Consider the following 19,251-nt stretch of genomic DNA (forward strand, 5'->3'; position numbering starts at 1 on the left):
TGCTGCAGCAGAGCAGCGGGAACACAATGTCCACTTCCCCACCAGCTCCACTGTGAAACACGACGAGGCATGAAAACATGCACAGATCCCGTTTGTTGTGTAAAGTTCATTATATAAAATTTATTTTTAATGACAATATCAATGCAAATATAGCACTACAGTGATTTCCAAGGTACACCGTATCTTACCATATCAATATAGTATGGCACTTGTATAATGGCCACTGTTTTTAGAAGACACACAAAACCAACAGTTTCTGTAAACTATTCTGGAAATGATACCTAGGGTTTCCATATCAGTCTGTGAGAAGGAATCATAGTAAGGTGATTTAATCTGGAATTGGGGCACAATAGTCAGTATCATTGGGACATTTTCAGTGTAAGGAGGAATCTCTGCATGCATTGCACTTGCCCATTTCCTTCAACCTGACCTGTGTTTGTTTGAAAATGGACTCAGCAAGCTTGAAAAAACCTGGACCCTCAAACACGAGCAGGTGGGGAACTAAAAACAAAAAGGCCAAGCAGTGACTCTCAAACATTTAGATAGGTCTTCTTTTCACTGAGTGTACTGGTAACTGTACAGCTTGGTGCTAACTATCAGAAAACGACAACAACCAAGAGACATTCAAGTGCCTTAAAACTATTACAGAAGGGCTCACTCTGCAAGGTACAAACTCCATTTCACGTGGCTCTCAGAAATAAAACAAATATGTAACAATAACCACTATATTAATAATGCGTCTCATGGCGACACCATGTTGAATGAACACCAACCAGTAGTTCAAGATAGCAGCAAAAGTATTCAAAAATGTCAAGACGACGAGCTGTTGAAATCTGTACACAAATAAAAATGAATGTAGAAAAAAGGGTATAAATAAAACACGGCTTAAAGGGAGTCTTGCATAAAATTTAAATAAACAACTGTTGGACTGTGCCTTTCTTTAGAGGGCTTACTGTTTATTTGTAGAACTATAAGTAATGCATGGACTGGCTGCAGCAGATAAAGTACTTAATTCTTTTTAGAAAAAACAAGTGAACAAAGTTATGTTTATACAGTATATGCTACATAATATGTATTGATTACAAGTATGAAAATGGAAATAATTGCTACATTTTCAATACAGTTGTACATATCTATTTACAGTACATTAGGGTCTGATTTCTCCTAAGCGTATACCATGTTTTTGTGCAGATTGTTCCAGCATTCTGTTTGAGGTGATGGATACTCACAGTCTCATCAGTTGCACCATGTTGTACAGTCTGTGTTGATGGGTGTCAGTGCTTGTTTTTCTCTGTGTAGTGGAACAATCGCTAATGTGCAACTGTGGATAAGCATGAGTGATGAAGTTTTTGTACCATTGATCTGCATCTATATTTGGCTGGACTGCACACTATGTGCCACCTGTCGCACCACCGATACCCCCCAAAAGCGATATATTCATCTTTTTATACAACCACATGTTATCATAGTGAAGATCTGCCATATGTAAAAGTCTGACATGATCACCTCTACACATATTCTTTTACAATACTGTATGTCTATCGTGACATGCAGAGAGAATGACACAGTAAATATGACTTCTTCAAGTCTTAGATATGTATGTTAGGCTAGTTGACACAAGGTTTTAATTAGGTTGCCCCGGCGTCGGGAGCATATTGCTATAAAATTGCAGAAACGTTGAGAAAGTAAATAGATTTACATTACAAATATGCAAACAGATACAGTAGGTAGCTTTTACTCCTCGGTGATGATTATTTGCATCCACAAATGACAATCTATTGATACCAAGACATCTCATTATGCATTCACGATTTCAAGAAACACTTCAATAACTTATCAAATGTCGTTTTCTCATCCTCAGAGTAGTTTCAAGTTGGAGAAAATATATGATTCCTTTATGTCTCAAGTAGTCAGGAGGAAATTTGGCAACACCAATCGAAGAAAACACACTACCCATTATTATCTTCGTTTTGTGGTGATAACACTGGCGTTTTGTGGCAAAAAATCATTGGCAATTAGAACACATCAAGAAGGACATAGTACAAATCACCCGGGAAAGAGATTAATTTAGTCTGATTGTAATACTTCCTTTCTTCACCTCTTTTATCACCCTTTTTTGTTTCTTTTTCTACCAAAGTCTCCAATAACCTTCATTACTCTCAGTTTATCACACAAATGAGAGCAAAATTCTCTCTATCCTCTGTGGTAATTATGTGTTACTAAACCCATTTTACTCTCCTCTCTTATTAATTGTTCAACTCATCTGTGTGTTTAGTCTTTCTTCAGTGCTGTACTCACTGGCCTGTGTTTCCCACCTCAGATAGCCGTGTCCCACACAACGGCCTGCGGCCTCTGGCAGGGTGGCGTGCCAGTCTTACGGGGCTCAGGTGTCCGTCTCCAGCTAGGGAGGATGGGCATGCTGTCCTGCTTGTACAGGCTTTTGTCGGGGCGCCTGTGGGCCTTGATCTCTTTGCACAGGCAGCGCTTGCGCTCAATGACTTCCAGCAGCTTGCCATCTCTCTGGCTCTGTGCTGCGGACGGGGTGGTGCCCCCGCCGATGGGATTCTGTCCCTGTGCCAGCTGGGCGAGATGCTGGAATTGCAACTGCAGGTGGTGCTGTTGCTGAAGCTGCTGGAGCTGCTGCTTTAACTGCAGCTGCTGCTGGTGGAGCTGGAGCTGCTGCTGCTGCCGGGACACACTGGGGCTGCTGGGACTGCAGGGCACTTGAGGCTGGGCCAGACCATGCAGCTGGACACATTGGGAAAAAGTCAAGTGAATTAATGAAGTATTTAAAAACTTCTATATAAGCTGCATTATCGCTGCAGTGCTGTCTGCAGTGACAGCAAGTCTTAGCACATGTTGAATGAAACTGCAGTTCCTATGGACAGCCACGAGGATGCAGCGCTGCTTCATCTATTACAGGTTGAGGGAGGGTCAACCAGCCGCATGGAGACAGTCTCTGCAGCACACTCAAACTGCGTCAGCACTTGCTATGCAGCCAGAATCTGGGCAAAATGTGCTGCAGCTCATCACTCCAAAACATAGTACAGCATGTTCTCTCATCCACTATTCTCTCTCATTTTCTGATTAACCTACGTCATATACCTTTGCAGCTCTTATCCTTTTGAGGCAGGCCCAAGCCTTATTCTGCTCAGTGGGCATATCTACCAGCTATAAATAGATCTGCAGGAGCACTGTCTCTAGCAGAAAGGGGAAGTAATAATGAGACCAATATTAACGTTCACTCCCAAATCTACCATGAATGAAGAGTGTAAAGTTATGTGTCTGGGTGTTGTGTATTAACCTTATTCAGGGTTTCTCGTGCTGGTAGGCTGCTCTGTCTCTGGACGTCTCCTCCACCCACCTGTCTCACTCCAGCAGCAGAGGAGGAGCGGCCCAGCCGCCCCACTTCTGTAAAGAAACAAACATTACACTGTGTGCCTGCTAATGAAAACACTGGAATAAAACTTTTCATTTCAACACACAGAGCTGTGAATGTCTAATGACAATCACGTAAATTGAGACGGAGCTTTTGTACATTTTGTGCTCATTATACTTTAAGATACTAGGCAATTATACACTCTGTCAATGTTTGTCTGCCAGCTGGGTATCTCAGATTATCTTCTAAACAGATTTCTATTACATTTATTGTAACAGGAACACAGAATTTGATTTTGGTAGCGATCCTATTCTGTAATTTCCACTATTCAACAATTATTGTTTATCCAGACTAAAGCACAATATGATCCTGATTCAATTTTCAACAGAAATATTTGCATGGTTAAAAAGTAAGTGTAACACTAAAGTGACAGAAGTGATGTAATCTGATTGCAGACAGCATTGGTGGGGTTTGCACTCTGTGACTGGTTTATCCTGTAATATCACTTTGCTTTTAATTCTTATTTATACCATTCTTGCATTCATATTTAACACGCATAAAGCTGTAGTAGGCAGGATGTTTTTGGCATCATTGGGCAAAAATTCCATAATAACATTTCAGCATATTGTAATTCAAGTGTTCTGAGAGATAACTAGATTTCTGCACCTCCTGGCGGCTGTGTTTTCAGGCTTTAGAAAATCTAGCCCGTGACGGGAGACTTTGGCCAATCACAGGTAATTTCAGAGAGAGAGCGTTCCTATTGGCTGTTCATTCAACGGAGGCAAACGGTCAAACTAGGCATGAATATGAATTAATATTCTGTTACTGTAATGCCTATTTCTCTTCTCAAATGTTTTCAGAAACATCTTGTAGTGTACTGTTTAGCTGTAAAATGAGAAAGTTTGTGACCCGGCAGCCATGTTGAGATAAGTTGAGGTAATACCAAGCACCGCCCACCAGCCGGAACAAACTATCTCATTTTACAGCTAAACAGTACACTACAAGATGTTTCTGAAAACATTTGAGGAGAGAAATAGGTATTACAGTAACAGAATATTGATTCATATTTGATCAGCGCTGCCTAGTTTGACCGTTTGATCGGAGTTCGCGAGTGATTGACAGCTGCTCAGAGACGGCAGCTCGGGTCTGATTTGTTGTTTTCCTCCGATCTGTGAAATCTTGCAGATGCCATTAGGAGCACCGGAGAACACAAAGGCACATGATTTTTTTCAGATTACCTGTGTAATGCACTCCTGTCAGGATATAGTGACCGTTTTATAAAAAAAACTTTTTTTAATCATATTTGCTCCATTTCTACCCACTGAAGCTTTAATAGATCCCACTTCTCAATATTTTGTTTTTACTTATTTGCACCGAGGTAATATGTTATAAATTGTATGTCTTAATGCAAATATTTGTACATATTTCTTATCTTCTCATTTCTTATTCTTATTATTATTATTTACTTACTTATTATTTCTCTACATACAGTATATTGTGCTTTATATTGTAGCATTATGTACATCATTTACATGTTACATGCTCTTTTATTTCTACTTTCTTACATTTCTTTATGTTTATATAAGAGCTGCACTGTAATGTCCCAATTTACCCTAGGGGATCAATAAAATATTTCTGATTATTTTTTCTTTATAATTTCTTTGGACTTTTTGCCTTTAATGGATAGTGATAGTGATAGTTATGAAAGAGGGAGAGAGAGGGGATGACATGCAGCAAAGGGCTGCGGGTCGGAATCGAATCCTGAGCCACTGCAATAAGGACTCAGCCCTTGTACATGGGGCATCCGCTCTACCATGTGAGCTACCAGGGCGCCCCAAGTATTTCTGATTCTGATTTACCGGCAATATAAATTGCACCTTGTCTATATGTCCTTAACTCATATAACTAAACTCAATTCAATTATAAAGTGTTTTAAACAACCAGGTTTTGTCACAATGAACACCAGAAAATGGGGCCAGGGCTCATGAATGTATGTGTGCAGAGATGTGGACCTGTTTATGGAACAATTATTTTATTGGCTCTGCTTCAAGGTAAGTATTGCACTGATTCTCAAGGTAAGCAGCGTCTCTCTGTTTCTGGGGAAAGGCCTTGAGTGCAGATGCAAAGAGATGAGACAAAGAGACACAGAGCTTCAAGGCTAACTTCAGTACAAGAGGATGCAAGCTGTTAGCTTTTTGTGACAGTCAGAGGAGAGCAGAGGAGAGGAGGTAGTCTCTGATTCTTCCGGGTTTCAAGAGTTACACCACAACAGACCCAGCAGAAGAATCCCCATGTAAATCCGCTGCTAGTTCCTTTCTAAATATGATGTCGTGGTTGGAGGCTATGACTAAAAGATTATGAACACTATGTGTTTACGTACCTCCATTGCGACAGGCGGGGAAAGTCTGGCAGGGAAGAGGCAGACCAACTCTGGGCAGGGCCCTGAAACCCGGGCTGCTATCTACGCCAGCCAAGGACTCACTGTGACCAAGCGCCCTGCTGGCGGCACTGCTGAAGTGGACTGGGATGCCCGAGTGGCCTCCTCGAGACCCCATGCAGAGGTCGTCCTTATCCATCCTTAATAGGGCATCGGCGCTGCCATTCCACGCACGCCCTTCGTCCTCTGAGACAGGGGAAGGAACAGAATAAATATTTAACTTAAACTTCCTTCAAAAGCCTGATTTCTTTTCTGCACTCTGTATTCAAAATGACACCTGACTTACTCTCTGTCTCTCTGCTCCCATGGCTGAAGGACAATTTCCTCTGCATAGGCCAGTAAGATCCGTCATCTGCAGCTAAGCTGGCACTGCTGTCCCAGGGCATGAAGCCAGCTTTCGAATGGAGGGAAGAAGACCCTCCGTTGCTCTTGAATGCCCCCTCGCCTACACCAGTAAGACTCGAGGGCTGCTGCAGAGACGGCGTCTGAGAGCTCCCCCTCAGGCTCTCGTAAGCCGGCGGTCTCCGGAAGCCACCGGAGGGGTAGGTCCACAGCAGGGGGCTGTCCGAGGAGGGAGGCTTGTACGCTGGCAGGCCGTGAGGAGTGTGAGAGCGAAGATGGGGGCGAGAATGAGGACGCTGGGATGAGGATAATGGCGTGGGGGTTGAGCTGGTGCTGCTTTTAGATGTGGAGGGAGCGTGATCCAACTGTAGGGAGTACGGCCCTCCATCCCTATCTCGATCCCTGTCTCTATCTCTTTCTCGATCCCTGTCCTTATCCCTATCTCTCTCCCTGTCTTTCTCCTTGTCTCTTTCCCTGTCCCTGTCCCTATCCCCCCTGTCCCTATCCCTGTCCCTGTCCCTGTCTCTACCCCTGTCCCTATCCCTGTCCCTGTCCCTGTCCCTGTCCCTATCCCTGTCCCTATCCCTGTCCCTATCTTTGTCTCGGTCCCTGTCCCTGTCCCTGTCCCTGTCCCTGTCCCTGTCCCTGTCCCTGTCCCTATCCTTGTCTCTGTCTCTGTCTCTGTCTCTATCCTTATCTCTCTCTCCTTTATCAGACTTCAAGAGGAAGCTAACAGACTTGCCTTCCCTGCCCGTACTTGAGGTTTGGGTCTGGACTGTGGCCTGGGTCTGGGAACTGCTCTTGAGTGGAGCAGGAGAGTCTCCTCTCTCTGGCTTGCGATAGTGATGGTAGTGCGAGGGCCGATGGTGAGGGTGGTGGTGGTGATGGGAGAAAGGGGAGGTGGATTTGGAGGAGGGGGGCAGAGGTGTGGAGTGGCTCCTGGCTCTCAGTCCGGGAGCAGGTCCTAACTGGGCGTCTCTGCTGTGTTTGTCCTGCTGGGATGCGCTTCCTCCCGACGACTCCTTGGAGCCTGACGAGGGAACGTTAGAAGAAGTCGAGGAGGAGGTGCTGGCTTGAGTTGTCACACTGGATGTTTGGGTTCCCATTTTAGCAGAGGCAGACTTGTTTTGCACACCGACCCCACTGGAGGCTGCTGCTGGCTGAGGGAAGGCCAGCAGTGGGGGCCGGTGTTGTAGAAGATTGGGGAAAGGGGCTGGGATCTTGGTGTTGGACTCGGACTCGGATTTACTCCCTTGCAGCAGGTAAGGAGTAGGAGCTCGTGGAGTGTGTGGGCTGGTGGAGAGGACCTGGGGGACAGGGGTGGAGGATGCAGACGAAGGCAGAGGAGACGAATGGGAGATCGACACGGTAGCTTTGGGTTTGGAGTAGGAAGGCGAGGAAGAAGAGGGGCGTGGCAAAGAGGAGGAGCTGCTGGAGGAAGAAGGGGTGACGTGGAAGTGTTTAGAGGTTTTCAGTTTCTCATGTTTGGGAGGGAGGTGTCTCTGGGACTCTCTGTCCTCTTGCAGCGGGTATTTCATCTCCTCATAGATGGCCTCACTCTGGTCTGAGTCAGAGTCAGGCGTGGTGGCCACAGGGGTGACGGGGTGGGGGGTGGCCGTCTGGCTGTCTCTAGTGAACACTTGGCCCACCATCTCTATATAGACCGGCTCATCATCCCCGTCTCTGGCCTGAATCTGAGAGTCTGCTGCCTGGAAAGGCAAGGATGTGGCAGAAGGAGGCACACGTGGAGGAAGAGGGTCAAAGGAAAGCTGGGTGCTGGGACTTCTCTTGGGCTTTAAAGGAGGCACCTTCTTTCCCCCGATCTCTCCGGAGTCAGACTTCTTCATGGCTGTAGGACAAAAAAAGCATGTCTATAAAAAATATAATTTTCCCTGTAGAATATGCATCTGAAAATGCATTTCTTACCATTTTTCTTTTCTGAGTGTTTGGCCTGTGAGTGAGAAGACGCAAGAGGTGGCGGCGTATCGATGAGTCCTCTGCTGTCGCTGGATGAGGTGCTGAGGCGAGTGTTGGGGTGACGTTTGGGTTTGGCCGGTGGGCAGCGGCCACCGTGTTGGGATTGGGTGTCAGAGTAATCTCCGTTCTCAAGACTTGTATCCCCGGCACCTACAGCGTGGCAGGACTGCGAGCGCGGCGCCATTGCGGAGGCACAAGAGTGAGGGGACAGGTCCTGGGAGGCCGGCATGGTCATGAAACCCATCCGGAAGTGACGGCGGAAAGAAGCCAAGTCTCTGACTTTGCCGACAGTGGCCGAGGGGTCGTTTTGGTTGGAGCTGCAGTTTGGAAACGGGGTTGGGAAGGTGTGGATAGGAGAAAAATATTGAAGCATGAAGAAATCATAGTTAAGTGCAAAATCATTCATGTACTAGAATTTATATTGACCTGCCTCTTTCCTCACTCTCTCTTTGGTCTTCAAACGTCATCTCTGCAATAAAGAAATGCCTGCAGGGCTTTCACTGCAAAAGGGAAAAGCCCTGGAGGCTCCTCCATCTTTCGCGTTCATATATCTTTCCATCTGCATTCCTCCACATCTGCTTCCTCCTCAAACACATTCAATTAGGAAATCAATTCTCCTGTCAAAAACAAAGTACTTGTAGTGTACACCTCACTGCTGAAATTCCCTTATTCTTTATATCTTCAGCCCACATCTGTAGTCTGCTCTCATGATCGCCAAAAGCATTTAACCTGTTTCCATGGGAACACTTGTAATTTCCATGTTTTTGATAGCTTGTCTTTGAAATCATCAATGATACGAGCTCCCGCGCAACAATAAATAAAATTGACAAAGAGAAAAATCAGACAAAGTATAAGCAGTGTTTTACCAAACTGAACAATAGATGGAATTGCATTCCTTCTTCTGGCTAACTGTGACCTTACTTATATGTAAAATGTACTATATACCTTTTTATTACATTAACCAAATATACTTTTTATTACATTAATCAAAGTAATTCCAGATATAAAGTCATTTACAACAATGGTTAAGTGCTGGCCAAATTGTACTGTAAATTACCAAGGTGTATTGGTGTATGTGTATTAGTGTGATGTGTATTTTATTGTATTTCCATATTGGTAGTGTATTGTGGTTTTATGATATACAGTAGAAAGTTGGATATTTTAATTACACTGTACGTGTACGTGTATTAATGTAAAAGCCCAACCTGGGACAAGAGTTGAAAATTAGCAATAGCTATAAACTCTCTGTTACAGTTTCATGCCCTGTATTGTAAATATGTTAAATTGCATTGTCCCTAACAAATAAACATAACATCAATTAAAGCAGCAGTGGGTAGAACTGGAGCAAACATGTTTAAAAAGAGTTATTTTTATAAAACTATATCACTATATCCTCACAGTAGAGCAAGAGACAAGTAATCTGAAAAAAATCATACGCCTCTGTGTCCTCCGGTGTCCCTAATGGCATCTGCAAGATTTCACAGACCGGAGGAAAACAACCAATCAGAACCGAGCTGGAGCCTTGCCGTCAAACTAGGCAGCGCTGATCAAATATTAATTAATATTCTGTTACACTAATGCCTATTTCTCTCCTCAAATGTTTTCAGAAACATCTTGTAATGTACTGTTTAGCTGTAAAATGAGAACGTTTATGACCCAGCAGCCATGTTGAGATCAGTTGAGGAAATACCAAGCACTGCCCACCAGCCGGAGCAATCTTTCTCATTTTACAGCTAAACAGTACACTACAAGATGTTTCTGAAAACATTTGAGGGGAGAAATAGGCATAACAGTGACAGAATATTGATTCACATTTGATCAGCACTGCCTAGTTGGACTGTTTGATCGGAGTCCGCGAGTGATTGACAGCTGCCTCCGTTGAATTAACAGCAAAAAGGAACGCTCTCTCTGAAATGACCAAAGTCTCTAGTCACGGGCTAGATTTTTTAAAGCCTGAAAACAGAGCCAAGAGGAAGTGCAGAAGTCTAGTTTTCTCTCAGAACACTTGAATTACAATATGCTGAAAGGTTATTATGGAATTTTTGCCCAATGATGCCAAAAATATTCTGTCTACTGCAGGTTTAACACTATAGGATCCAGATGCTTATCATTATCACTCATTGTGGTGTCTATGCATAAAACGCCATGGTCTTGATTGCAGTTTACAAAAAGCAAAATAACTTATCTTAAAACACACTGAGGAATTCATTTTGAAGGGCATCATAAATACACCCCAGACCCTCAAATTAGGTAAAATAATTATGGACCGTAAACCAGAATAAACTGTGCTAAGTTGCTGAAAATTTGAAGTCAAGCACAGTTCAGTCGTCAGTGTTAGTGCCTCAAGTTGTTGACATTAGACTGTGAGCTCTGATGCCCTGCTGAGTTCGCCAAAGGCTTACAAAATGGCTCCTGATAACCCTCTGCTTGCTCCTCTGCTTCAGAGATAGGTGCTGCAATGGTGTGGTGTCTCCAGGGGTGTTATGCTGCTTCACCCCACGGCAACACAAGATAAGTTCCTGGCCTTTAAGCTAACTTCAATCCAACAAGGTTGAATTACTTTCCCCTTTACAACAGACTTTTCATTAAAGAGGCTACTGTGAAGTTACTGTACTTACACAAAATGTCAGAGGAGATGAAACAAGCATTCACATCCGGGTTGGAAATACCAACACACAAGGACTGTGAAGATATCAGAATTTACTGCAGCAATGCGGGAAGAAACCACAGCTACATCGGGCTGATTCTTATTCCAGGTTTGTGTTGATCAGCCACAGGGATCACATCTGGATATCCACATCTGTGTCTACACGTTTGAGGCCGCAAGAAATTGTGTTTCTGAGTGTGTAATTAAACAGCTCAAACGCACGATTATTCTGTGTGTAAGCGATTCATTATTGCACATAATGGAGACACATGACTACGGGTCACGCAGCGCTCTCTTTTAGATCAGTTGCGCTCCCTGTGAGGCAGTGGAGCACAGGAGAAGACAATTGGAGCTTACAATTTGCAGACAACATTGCAAGCAACAGAACGGAGGCTGCTCATCACGGAGAACACAGAGGCTCCTATTTTCTTCCTGTTAAATCACTGTGTGAGGCAGTGTGTGCCTGAATATGTGTTTTTATGTGAGTGGTGTAGCAAAAAAAGTGTGTCTGCATCTGCACAAGTATGTTTGTGCCCTTGAATGCCTGTGGAGATGTACTTGTGACTCCTCACAATCGACACAGATACTACAGGGCCAAAATTAGCCCAGAGCAGAGGCTGAGCAGCTCCTTCTGCTCTTTTTTTTCTTACTTCTTCTTCTTAGAGCAGAAGAAGCTCTCTTCAAACCGAGACCAAACACTCAGTTGTTCAAAGAGTATCTGGACTCTCACCTCTCTATTTGCTTCTGGTTCTTTGTGCGCAAAATCTATAGTAACTGGCACTTGAAGCAGTAGTTTGGCATTTTGGGAAATACGCTTATTTGCCTTCTTGCCAACAATTAGAGGAGAAGATTGATTGCACTACGTTAGTCAGCTTAATATGAAACTGGAACCAGCAGCCAGTTAGTTTAGCTTAGCATAGAGACTGAAAACAGGGGGAAACTATTAGCCTGCCATATACCAGCACCATGGTTCTCTGCCGGAAAATGGTGGACTGCGCTCTCTGGGTGGGGAGTCTTTGCCCCAAGCGAGGGAGTTCAAGTATCTCGGGGTCTTGTTCATGAGTGAGGGTAAAATGGAGCAGGAGATGGACAGGCAGTTCGGTGCGGCGTATGCAGTTATGTGTGCGCCTTACCGGACCATTGTGGTGAAGAGGGAGCTGAGCCAGAAGGCAAAGTTCTTAATTTACCGGTCCATCTACGTTCCAACCCTCACCTATGGTCATGAGCTTTGGGTAGTGACTGAAAGAATGAGATTGCGGATACAAGCGGCCGAAATGAGCTTCCTTCGTAGGGTGGCTGGAGGAGCTCAGACATCCGGAGGGAGCTCGGAGTAGAGCTGCTGCTCCTTCGTGTTGAAAGGGGACAGCTGAGGTGGTTCGGGCATCTGATCAGGATGCCTCCTGGATGCCTCCCTTTGGAGGTTTTTCGGGCACGACCAACTGGTAAGAGGCCCCGGGGTAGACCCAGAACACGCTGGAGAGATTAAATATCTCAGCTGGCCTGGGAATGCCTCGAGGTCCCCAGGGAAGAGCTGGAAAATGTTGCTGGGAAGAGGGACGTCTGGAATTCCCTGCTAAGCCTGCGGCCCCCGCGACCCGGCCCCAGATCAGTGGAAGAAAATGGATGGAAAATGAATATACCAGCACTTTCAATCTGCACTTTCAGCAGTTCAATCCACGAAGAAATGCATACATCCCGTATTCATAAACTGTGCCTTTTAAACAAGCCATCATGACTTCCATAAAGTTGTGATGTCACAACTATACAGTCACCAGTAGTGCTGCTAAACTCTGTGTGGTTGACACACCAGTAGAGTGCGGCATGGATGACATATTTTTGTAGGCCAAACCGGAAGTTAGCATCGCCCTGGTTCCCTCGACAAAAAGTCAATGAGATTTTTCCATTGGGTTTTGGATTATTGCAGAAAATAAGCTCTGTGGCAAACACACGTTTATGATGCTTACACGTTTTGTTCAACAAGATAATCTTCATAAATTAACACAACTTTTGTGATTTTTGAAGCGTCAATGCAATCGCCAGAAATAAAAAGCTAACGTTAGGCTATAAAAGAACTATACCATGGTCACATGAGCGAGTATACACAACGAGGCTGAAAATACGGATGAGTCGGCGTGATGACGTTTAGTAGTTTCATTTAGCCACTTGTTAGCAACTGCCTTTTTTAAGACACGTGAAGGCATAAAAATTCACGAGTAGGGTATTTATTGATGTATTTTATATCGTAGAACAAAGCGTTAAAATTTCTTAAGCTTATGTTAACCATAGACCTGACCAATCAGAGAAGACTGGGCTTTTTCGGGAGGGAGCTTAAAGAGACAGGCGCTAAAACGGAGCGTTTCAGACTCGGAGTGAATACAGGTATATTCAGACAGACCGTCTGAGAAAAATTATGTTTTTCAAAGATTAAACAAAGTAAACATGATCTAGTAGAAACCAAAAAATACAAGTATGAACCTGAAAATGAGCATGATATGTCCCCTTTAAATGAAAATCATCATTCAGGACAGAGTAGTAGCTCTTGTTAATTACCGGTATGATCTGATTGCTTTTTTAATCATAAAGAGATCTCAATCAGTCAATCAATAGGAAATATTTCAAGATAATTCTCCTCCTGTCTGTGTTCATGAATGTGACATATAATTCATTCAAATATTTCTAACAAATGTTACACTTCGCTCAAGAACAAAAACGCCAATGCCAATCGAAATGTACAAGGTCAGCCGCTGCTCCTCTGTCGCCTTTTGAACAACACCTTTGGTAGATTTATCTCAGGACAGACTCTTGAATACCTCCTCAGAGTGCAAGATATTCCCAAAAGCTTTAAAGACTGTGATGATAAAGCTTCAGCTGAAGAAATACAGTTTAGATAATTCTGCCCCTAGCAGCTACCGTCCTATTTCTAATTTACCTTTTTGGGTCAAAGTTTAAGAGTGGGTTGTGTTTAAACAGCTGAATGAGATTATCTCTAAAAGAAATATTATCTTTGAGAACATCTAATGTGGTTTGAGGGCAAATCAGAGTGGTTAAGTCGTGTCTTGTTAAAGTTTCTGGTGGGTTAAGGTTGAGCAACTGACATTGAGTGCATAGTCGTCCTCATTTTGTTGGACCTTTCTGACATATCTGACACAATACATGACACTTTAATTGATTGCCTTAAGTTATGGGTTGTCTCTGGCGTGGTTTTAAACTAATCTGATTTTTCTTCTGTCACCGGAAGAAAATTATATAGAAAGTGAAACTGCCTGGTGATTTGACTCAAAGCGATAAAGCACAAGATTCTTCTAAGAGTATTATTGTAGTATTGCTTACCAGCCTGTGACACAGACAGGCGCCTCAGTAGGTGCCCCTAAAGCGACCCGACTAAAATAAGTTTTCCATTTATCTGTATCATCACTGCTTGTCCACAATGAATAACCACACAGATAACAACTTCTTGAAGCCTCCGCAACAAGAAAATACTTGTCTTTGTCGGCCAGAAACATTAACTTTAACTTTAACTTTCAAGTGTGTTATTCATGTCACAAAGACTGTTTTTCTGTTTATGAGGCTGCGCTGACATTATGAGGAGTACAGTACATTCACATTTTGTTGCCATGACAGCTGCAATGCAATAAATTGTATTCATAACCAAACTGAATGAGCTCCAATCATTCCCAACATGTTTTTCAAAGGCATGAAAGTGCCTTGAACCATGTGCTTAAGATATTATGGATAAAAAAATGCTTCTCTTGTATGGGTTTGATGTATCCATAAAAGGGACATAACAGGGATGTGAATCTTGGACTGATTCCCTTATTATATCAATACATAGTTGGCAATTCAATAGTGTTTTAAGTTTCAGAGTATCAGGTCATTGAGTTGATATACACTATATACAGTATATATATGCAGTAGATGTCCTTGTTTTGACTCCGTTTTAAATCTTAACTCTTTATCAAAACAACAACAGAAAACAATTTTATCATCTTTATCTTCATACGGACATCAGGTGAGCTCAGCATGAATAAAATATAGACAGTGGTGCCCAATCAGGCGTCAATAAATTAATGTATCCACACAGGAAAAAGGCTCAACTCCTGACATAGAAAACTGAAGTTATGACTTTGGGCTTCAAGACACACCTTGTTAAGATGTGTTGTCCTAACTCTTAGGAAGAAGCTGCATTGTCTCCTGGCATTAAAAACATTTCCAAATCTGCATTTCCCCCCTTATATAAGTATTTTAAATATTAAATCAAAACTCAGAGACATTCTGTTCTTCCCTACAAATACATTTTATTCCTTCACTTCAACCCTTTAAATCCGACATCGACCTCCTCTTGAACACTGAGCAGACTTCAAGTTATTTCTCCCTGCTTGGCCTTGGACTATATATGGAGAACCAAGGGAGACTAACTAATGGTCATTAGGCGATGTTCGGGCACAGATGGTGTGCGGCGCCGGATGGAAACCTGCAGCCCCGCAGCAAAAGCTTGACCGGAGAGGCCAGAACTGAGGGGTGGGTGCTACGCATCCGTTATGCCACCGCCGGTGGGGTCGGCGTTATCAGCTGTAACCGCAGTATGAGAGGCCGTAAGCTAGCCAGTTGGACACACCCACATGCACTTAAAGCATGCGTGGACGGCTTGGCTATGTCAACAAAGCACAGAGGAGCTCTGATTACAACACAGAGGGAGAGACTTCAGGTAGACATTACTCCTCTATATCTTTACATAGCAAATAGTTGGTTGATGCTATACTAATGCTCTGGATATCAAATTTAGCACCTTTAATTTATTTATCCATAATTTGATTTACATGATAAATCCCATTGGGATTTACAAACATTTTATAAACTTTTCATTTGTCTTTTATTCATCCCTCTTTGTCAAATTGTCTAATAGAATATCAATGACTGAATTGCTTTAATATAGGATTTTTTTTTAGTCCTCTGTATATCTGCATACACACTATAGGTGCCAGGCTACACCCAGACCAGTCCATTCACACTGGCTTCATAATTCTGTGTTAATAAAACCTCAGCTGGCAGCGAGGTTTGCTTCCACCAGTCGCCACTACTGGGAATAGTCTGTCTGCCTGTACTGTATTAGTGCCATAAAAAACTCTATTTATAAAACTCATATTGAAACTCACCTATTTACCATTCAGTATTTCCACAGACGTCTCCGCTTTATAAAATGTGATTTCTCTCCTGAGGGCCGTGAGATCTCAAACTGTCTACCAGTGCCCTTCATACTTTTCCTTTGTCCCTCCTCTGCCTCCCTCACTCCTACCCGACCCGCCTCCAGTCCATTTGGTTTCCATCCTTCCCTCCCTGTGTGGTTTCATCCCCTGACCTCGCCCTGTTCGTAATCATCACTGGTCATGTCCTGCTTCTCACCTCTGCTGCTCTGGCAACGCTCGGCTCTGCTTTCATCGCTCATCATGTCCCGCTGTCCCACTTGCTGCCCTACACCTCCACTGGCTTGATGCTGCCATGACGCTGATCTCTGCTGCCAACACGAGGGCCTCCGATTACCGCTGTGACTCAGAAAAGCACTGGACGACGCTAAACAAACTGAGTTCTCGTCCTTGATGTTCTCCCTCTCCTCTGCGAATTTGGTGAATTATTAGGTGACTCACATTTGAACAGTACATCTCTCCACTGTCCCCGAAGCACAAGCTTTTCAAAACAATACCGTCACGACCAAACGGGGGTTGCTCACACCTGTTTTGTCCACTTTTGCTGAGTCACTGAATTACTTCCGTTATAATTCGTTTGCTTTGATTCTTGGGTGTCTTTCAAATGCAGTTTAAATAAATTAGATTTCATTTGACCCTAAAATCACATTAAAATGCTTATACAATTTTTCAATTGTTATTATTATCATTATTAATATTATTGACAAGACCAGCTCTTAGTCTGTGTTGTGATTTATTATTATGATTCCTTTTCACTTCTGCTGGAAGACGTCCAAAGAGAGAAGCTGGACCTGATGCATAAGCAGCTAACTGTGTTGTAATGCTGGAGAAATCAGACCCCTGAACACATGCACGCATGCACTAATTACCAACAAAACAATCTCCATCATAGGTAAAAGTAGATATCATCAGAAAAAAAGTAAAAGTACTCATTCAGCTTAAAAAATGCCCCCATGAATGTTGTATTATCCTATATCACAATATTAGATTGCTAATATGGATGCATCGTTGCGTCAGTAGCACTATACTGTTGTAGCTGTAGAGGGGTAGTTGTTGAGGGGTAGATTAGTTCAGTGATTTCCAACTTGCGGGTCGGGCCACCTCCAAAGGGTCACAAAATAAATTTGAGGGGTTGAGACATGGTTGATGAGGTAAAAACATTTCTGCTACATACATTTATTTTTACTTTTCTCTAACCTTCATAGCTTTTTGTGAAATATTGAATAATCTGACCTCTTTGAGCCTCAAAAGTAGATTAAATTGAACTATCTGAGAAGTTGAGAGGGGAAATCTGTGTCTGGTGGACAACTTGTAGGCACAAGGGACCCAAACTAAACACTTCTGCAGGGGGAACCAAGTCAAAAATATTGGGAACCACTGGTTTAATCCTCAACATTGCGTTATATTTTAGCTGTATAGTTGCCAGATAAATGTAGTGGAGGAAAAAGAACAATACTGCCCTCTGAATTGTAGTGGAGTAGAAGTAAAAAATGTCATAAACTGGACATACTTTAAGGTCTTGACAAAATTTGTATGATTATGAAAAATTATGAGTATTGTGAATTAATCATTTTAAAAATTTTGGTGGGTCCAAAATGAATGTTTTGTTTATTTCAGTGGAAGATATCTGATGTTTGGTTCCCATTTCTAACAAGGCTTGTGAGCCAATAGTGAAACGACGTTAGTATCACGTGACATCTCTGAGTGGTCACTTAGTGTAGAAAAACGAATAAATGGCTTAGATTGATGGTAAGTGCCTGGCAACGACTTGTTCTGAAGTGAATGCAATGGAACGGGGGAGGGAAAATGCAACATCTAGAGGCTGAATGTTATCAATGTTATCAATAGCACCTTTAAGTACAGTACAAGTAGCTCAAAAACTGTACTTACTGTAGATACAGTGCTTGAGTAAATGTACTTACTTTCCACCACTGCTGGCAGGCTGAGTTTCAAGAACTGCATTTCCTGTTGTAACTATTCCATAAAAAACTCAGAACAGGCAACGTCTTCTGATTCTTTGTTGGAAAACTGTACAGAATTTTGTGGGAATGTGCGCATGAAATATACATTTCAATTTTTACATTCTGTTTCTGTCTTAAATGATACAACAACCAAACTTTCATCTTTGAATTCTTCTCGCTTCTTAGGAAAACTGAAAAACAAATGTGAATGACCCACATTCATATGAAACATCACCGTGAATGAAAAAAAAACGGTCTCTGATGAAAGTATCAGTAGTCACATGTGTATTGAGACTAATCAGGCAACAACTCTATTTAATTTTCTTTTTCATCGGTTTTGGCCCTCTGACATTTTAGCTGACATTAGAGTAGTTTATCTCATCTACAGAACATATTAAGTTCACTATGAAGTTACGCTATGCAAATTTGTCCGAGACTTTTCAGGCGAACCCCTGTGACTTCATGAACTGCGCTTGCGAATTAAGATTTTGAAATTAAACTCATTCACGCCGGCTAAGAGGTTTATATCCCTGCTGAACTGAACCCTAATGTAATCCCATATATGCAAAGCTCCTGTGAGCTCATCCTCTCACCTCTTTTTACTTCCCTCCTGGTCCCTCTGCCTCCAGTCCAAACGGCTCTTACGATACAGCAGGTTCATGTCGCTGCGGGGTCGCTCCTCCTCGCAGCCTATCACAGCGCAGTGCAGCCGCTTGCTTCGCCGCTCTATGTCACGCAGGAAATGCTCGACTGCCACATCCTGGGCAGAGCCAGAGCTCATGGTATAGAAGAAGACTCGGGAGAGTAGGACGTATGTCACAGGCAGCCTCCTCCAACTCACCTAAACGAGAAGAAACAAGGGCAATGTTTGAGCTCATTAATCATTTAAAAAAAACATGTTTAACAGCCTCCCAGCCTACTTGCAAGCTGACAAGATTGACAGTGATTACTTTGAGATGTGGCGACGCACAATGAAACCCAAAAACCCAAATTACTGGCAGAACTTTAGGGGAGTCGGAGCTTATCATGCTCATCGTGTCATGGCGAACAATCCTGCCCATTACTCCAACTGGCAGCCTTCAGAACAAAGACACAGTGATGCATGATGATGGAGGTTGCAGCTTTGTTTACCCCCAACCTCTAGTGTATCACATGAAAAACTATTTATACTTTCATTATCCAGTTATGAATATTTGAGTAAGCATGGTAACTCAGCTGCAGAGCGTATCTGGCTGCAGGCCCTGGGATGGCCTAGCTAAGCCTTGTCTACTAGCCAGACAGTAATGCGGTTTGTCATATGTAGCGCA

General features: G+C 43.0%; 1 protein-coding gene across 1 annotated transcript in view; it reads right to left on the minus strand.

Moving 5' to 3' along the window:
* Positions 1 to 90: 90 nt before the first annotated feature.
* The window catches only part of LOC119475642 (neuronal tyrosine-phosphorylated phosphoinositide-3-kinase adapter 1), a 38,311-nt gene continuing 19,150 nt past the window's right edge, over positions 91 to 19,251 (minus strand). The window contains exons 2-8 of the mRNA XM_037748520.1: positions 18,538 to 18,785; positions 8,085 to 8,452; positions 6,688 to 8,007; positions 6,103 to 6,570; positions 5,760 to 6,002; positions 3,305 to 3,411; positions 91 to 2,748 (exon numbers count right to left, since the gene is read on the minus strand). Coding sequence (XP_037604448.1) covers positions 2,317 to 2,748; positions 3,305 to 3,411; positions 5,760 to 6,002; positions 6,103 to 6,570; positions 6,688 to 8,007; positions 8,085 to 8,452; positions 18,538 to 18,725 — 3,126 coding nt within the window. The 5' untranslated portion in view covers positions 18,726 to 18,785 and the 3' untranslated portion in view covers positions 91 to 2,316. The remainder of the gene's footprint in view (positions 2,749 to 3,304; positions 3,412 to 5,759; positions 6,003 to 6,102; positions 6,571 to 6,687; positions 8,008 to 8,084; positions 8,453 to 18,537; positions 18,786 to 19,251) is intronic.

This window comes from Sebastes umbrosus, chromosome 17 (assembly GCF_015220745.1).
Source record: "Sebastes umbrosus isolate fSebUmb1 chromosome 17, fSebUmb1.pri, whole genome shotgun sequence".
Classification (NCBI taxonomy): Eukaryota; Metazoa; Chordata; class Actinopteri; order Perciformes; family Sebastidae; genus Sebastes; species Sebastes umbrosus.